The 5,730-nt window shown below is 38.7% G+C and overlaps 1 protein-coding gene across 1 annotated transcript; it reads left to right on the forward strand.

The window, feature by feature from the left end:
• The first annotated feature begins 873 nt into the window (after positions 1-873).
• LOC124545954 lies at positions 874-1,818 on the forward strand. Its single transcript, XM_047124917.1, has one exon. The coding sequence runs from the start codon at positions 874-876 to the stop codon at positions 1,816-1,818; it is 945 nt and encodes a 314-aa protein (XP_046980873.1).
• The last annotated feature ends 3,912 nt before the right edge of the window (positions 1,819-5,730 follow it).

Consider the following 5,730-nt stretch of genomic DNA (forward strand, 5'->3'; position numbering starts at 1 on the left):
GAGACAAAAAACATTGTTCCCCGGAAAAAAAAAGAACAATGCTGTTATCAGCCCTCATGGAAACAGCAATTGGCATGGATTGATTACAATAAGGTAAAAGTTGTTATTTTTTGCAAAATTTGCAGACAAATGTTTGAAGAAAATCATTTTCAGTTTTCTCACAAAATGGAAAAAACTTTCATGGAAACTGGTTTTTCGAACTGGAAGAAAGGGGTGGAAAAGTTGAAAGTGCATGAATCATCGGGCTGCCACAGAGAAGCTGTACTGAAATTCAGATCCTTAAAATGGAATGTAAATGTATTTAGCCAGATTTCCAAAGAAAAGCTGACACAAATGAATGAAAACTGAGCTTGTCTACTAAAAATCATATCTTCCCTCCGTTATTTAGCAGTGCAGGGGCTTGCAATACGTGGGCATACTGATGAAACAAGTAACACTGACAATTTATTATGCCTTCGATGTGAAGATAACCAGCTACTATTAATATGGCTACAGTGCTAAACTAACAAATGGACATCCCATGATGTTCAAAACGAAATTTTGGCCATTTTAAGTCATACACTTCTTAGAAAATTATTGGAGGATATCAAGAGTGCAGAGTATTTTGCAATAATAGCAGATGAAACGACAGACATAGCCACCAAAGAGTAATTTAGTATCCGTATAAGATTTCTTGATACTTCGCTAGAGATAAAAGAATATTTTTTAGGGCTATACTCAATACAAAGTACCACAGCTAAGGCTCTGTTTGATATTATTATCGATATTTTAAGATGATTTGATTTGCCTACATCTAATTGTAGGGGCCAATGCTTTGACGGTTCAGCTAACACGGCCGGATTATATAATGGTGTCCAGGCAAAGTTTACGGAAATGGAGAAGAGAGCTATATTTGTGTACTGCCTTGCACACTGTTTAAATCTAACGCTACAAGACACTGTGAAAGCAGTTCCAGAATGTCGAAATGTATTGAATGTTATGAAGGACTTAATACATTTTGTGAGAGATTCACCTAAAAGATTAGATCTTTTTGCTCACCTGAATGCAGATGCCTCTATAAATTTGAAAGCACTCTGTCCTACAAGGTGGGCCGTAAGATACTTGTCAATGTCTTCAGTTTTTTCCAACTATACAGAACTTCAGGAATTTTTTATAAATGTCTCAAGAAATGACAATTCAGACACTGGGGCCAAAGCAAATGGCTTTTTGATTAATATGCAGACATATGATTTCTTTTTCATGTTATCACTTTTGGTAAAACTGTTTGGTCACGTTGATACCGTAAACATAGCACTACAGAGGAAATCCCTACACTCAAAGGAGGCCAATAAGATGATTTCCACTCTTGTAACTTCTATTAAATTTATGAGAAACAATTTTGAATCATTCTGGGGTGAAGTAACTTCAAAATGTCAAGATATGGATGTTGATTCCCCAAAATTACCCCATAGAAGAATAGTCCCTAAGAAATACGATGACTCCATCAATTCATCTGTAGAAACATTCACTGAAGTATGTGACAAATGTAGAAGATTGTATTATGAAACAATGGATACATCCATCAGCTTCTTGGAATCACAGTTCAAAACTCAATCATTCACGTTTGTAAATCAAATTGAACAATTTCTTCTTCGTGATAACAAACATTCATTTGATATTTTATCTTTCTACGAATCAGATATAGACAAAGAACACTTGCTTCTCCACCGAAGCATGTTTCATGAGATTCTCCAAAGTAGTGATTCTGCGAATATTAGTTCGTTGGATGACAGTGAAATATCTAAAACAGGAAAACCACCTGTTTGGCCTACTGCCTGAACTAGAAATTCATACATGTAGTGCTGACAATTCCAGTAATGTCCTGCACTGCTGAGCGATCGTTTTCTTGTCTACAGAGGGTCAAAACATATCTTTGTTCTATAATGAGGCAGGATCGTCTTAATGCCATCGCCCTTCTCAACACCCATAGAGATGAATCGATGAAACTCGACCTTGATGCCATATGTGATGAGTTCATATGCAGGAATGATCTGAAGAGGAGTACATTTGCCATCAAAAATTAAGGTATGTTTCTTCAACGTTATCTATGTATTTGTTTTGTACCACTAATGACCTATACTCCGACTGAAATGACATTGTGATTGACGTTTCAGTGAGTCGAGAGGTAGGGGCTAGTCACCAGCCAACTGTGGTTTGCATGATTTTCAGCTATCCTCACAATCTTTTTTTGTTTCTTGAAAGTTGTTATGCTGTGAGGGGAATTTCCCAAGAATATGACGTCATAACTCAAAAGGGAAAGTATGTGTGCATAATATACCTCTCTCCTTCAGCACTTGTGTTGTTCCATATATTTATCATTGCATAGGTCATTTCAGGTAGCTTAGAATTTAAGAATGTGATGTGGGAATTCCATTTCAGATTGTCTTGTAAGTAAACAAAGCAATTTTGTTTCAGTGATACTTAATTTTTTGGTTTTCCAAAGAAATATTTTGTTTTAATAGATTTTTATTTTGCTGTGTGGAATTGTATAGTGGCCTTTTTTTTTATTTTAAAAAAAGGGTAATCAGTAGCTTATTCATCACAAACCACTCTGAAATTTTTTCATTCGTGACTTCAGCATACAGCCTAAGAGCCTTTCTATTTCCACCTTCAATCAATACACTGATGTCATCTGCAAATAGGAGTGGTTTGGAGTGTCAAACATGTAGATGGAAACGCAAAGTTATCTGTCAAATGTAGTACCTAATAAAATCAAGTTGGCACCTCTAGGCATGTATATGGATCAAGGAATCCACATTCATACAAAAATGACATTTATTGGACTCATATGGCTTACAGCTTGCAAGGATAGCATGTATCATGTATATTACAGAAAGAAGACAGACAGACAGAGGTGGAGGGGCCAGGGGGGGGGGGGGAGAGAGGGGGGGAAGTGTGTGGGCCTGAAAAAAAGTCATTAAGTGACAAAAGGGGATTTCACGCACTATATAAAGAGCTCAAGGAAGACGACCCTTCCTTTTAGATTTTAGGAAGTTGAAGCATAATGTTTTTCATATGTTACGTCAAATTGCACCCAGAATTACTAAAAGGAACACAGTGTTACGAGCTGCCATCACATCCCACGAAAAATTGGTTTGTTTAAAGTTTATTTTATTTATTTCCAGTGCAAATTTTTGTACAATAGTCACGTCTCCCTCAATACCTTTCTCTTCAAGATTTATAGGTTTTCTTTACGTCTTGTATTTGGCTTTTAATACTTCAAGTGCCTTATTTGAAATGGGGTTAGTGAAACCATACAAATATTGACCAATGACGCCTGCTAAATTGCTTCACACACAATTCAGAGCTATTTCACAAGAACTAAGCCAGCCACAAACATATATTTAAATAAACAACATGAAGCGTGGAAATATTTTAGTCCACTTCTTTTTGTAACAGTACAAATGCCTGACAACATACAAGTAAATTCCATCTACCAATCAATCTGATTCTACCCACAGTACTTTTTCACTTCAAGTTGGAGCCTTATTGCAATATATCTCATTGTAAGATATTAAATATTATACAGGTCTGTGTGGAAATCAACTTTATAAATGTAGTCAAGGGCAAGAAGTTTAGTGCACTCATATCATACAACTCAGGCTGCTGCCTCACTGCTTCAATTAATCTTTTTTTGTAATGTATTTTAACAAACGATATAATGAAGTGAAACAATTTATAATAAATAACAAATAAAAAACAACTGATATTAACCACAATGAAATCATATACAGAGATTTGTGCATGGCAATGTATCTAGAGGAAATGAACTTGGGGATCACTTGATTTTGATTACCAATGGACATATGGCGTCACCTGCAAAACTTACTTCCCAAGAAACCTTGACAGTGCCGTGTCGTGATATGATGGGACGGCCAGTGTGGATACCACCATCTGAAATGCATTGCAGTACATTTGACAGGGTGTGATGTGACGTAACGGCCAGTGTGAATTGGCCTTATATCTATCATTTGTTTGTAGTCCAGAGCTAGCACAAAGAATCACAGAGGGAATTTACATTACACACAAGCTGTAGCAGACGATTCACTCTTGACATCACTCCCCTACCCCATGGATCAACGATATTTGGGGTAGAAACATATGTGACGCCCAAAACGAGTTGTGACATGAGGTTCACTTAGAGGCACAGACTGTGTCAGTGGAAGAGTGGGTACGTCTGGCGTCCTTGTGGAATCACCCATAGGTAGCGTCTCAGTGTTAGCTCTTGTCTCTGTGCAGTACTGGTGCAAGTCTCAGCTGGGATAATGGCTGGCTTGAGCTTGTTGATAGATATTGTGATGGAAGGGCCACTGATATCACTATCAAATGTTTCATTGTGGCGTCAGTACTGTGTATGGACCATCGTTCAGTGGCTGGAGATGTTTTAGAATGGCGTGGTGTCAGACAAAAACCTGAAATTTGCAGAAAATGAATGGTTGCTGTTATTTTGAAATGGCAGGGTGGAGCTTTCGTTATCTGCAAGTAAGGATACTGCACAAAGTCTGAGGCTTCAATAATACTATTTGCCATGGCAGTAAAGGACTCTCCTGGTAGTGGGTCTGTTTGTCCTTAGAGTAATTCAGCTGTTACTGCACTGAGACCTTCTTTGACAACTATCTAGAGGCACAGTAAGTCAATATGGAAGCTGTCAGTCCAATGCTCTCTGGCCTGGCATCTGAGTGAGGCCTTTAACTGCTGATGTAGGTCTTCCATAAGACCATTAGGAGCAAGGTGGCAGGCACAGGTTCAAATACAGTTTGTACCAAGCAATGCTGAGTGTTTTAAAGTGTTCAATCCACATCATAATATGCAGGTTCCCACTTGAGGTATTTGTAAAGAATTTTGTCACCTAGAAGAACAGCTTCTCATCAAAGTCCTGCCAGCTGATGGAAACAGACCCTCATGCCACTCATTGTTCTCTTGCATTGGCCTAATCTTATTTTGCTGATGGCCTGCTGCTAGGTCATGAACTCTCACAAATATGCCACTCATTAATGACTCTAAGCCACTTTCTGCTAGGGGCATTAATGGCTCCTTGACTCACTGTCTCTCAGTGTCCTTCCTTAGCATCTCTAGATTTTGTTCGAGCAAGGTAAATTTCTCAGTTTATGAGAATTAAACCAGTTCTGTGGCTTCAATTTGAGTGCGTTCCACCAGAACCTGAATTATTTGAGAAACTGAGAGGTTTGTATCTTCTACTTTCTTCAAATTCGACATGGCCTGGACTTGCCTGGTCACACTGCTTTTTACTGTTCTTGAAACCTTGACCAGCTTGTCGTCAGCCAATCTGAATTGGCTATTGTACTCTCTGTGTAGTGCTGCCATTTCTTCCCTAAATTGTTTCCTATCTGCTTACGCTTTTTTCCTACCTACTTCCACTTGTTTCCTATATGCTTTGGCCTTTATATCTCTATCCTCTACTGGTATCCTAGCTGCTTCAACTTATTTCCCATCTGCTTCCGATTCCTTATCTCTCAATGATGATGATGAGGTCCCATACTCCGAAGAGCATAGGGGACAATGCGGGAGACCCGCACCGCTGTACTAGGCAAGGTCTTAGTGGAGGTGGTTTGCCATTGCCTTCCTCCGACCGTAATGGGGATGAATGATGATGATGATGAAGACGACACTACAACACCCAGTCATCTCGAGGCAGGAAAAAATCCCTGACCCCACTGGGAATCGAACCCA

The sequence above is a fragment of the Schistocerca americana genome, chromosome 8 (assembly GCF_021461395.2).
Source record: "Schistocerca americana isolate TAMUIC-IGC-003095 chromosome 8, iqSchAmer2.1, whole genome shotgun sequence".
In the NCBI taxonomy this organism is placed as follows: domain Eukaryota; kingdom Metazoa; phylum Arthropoda; class Insecta; order Orthoptera; family Acrididae; genus Schistocerca; species Schistocerca americana.

Excerpts from the sequence above, each read along its gene's own strand:
- LOC124545954 (XM_047124917.1), top strand. The coding sequence starts at position 874 with ATGGAGAAGAGAGCTATATTTGTGTACTGCCTTGCACACTGTTTAAAT.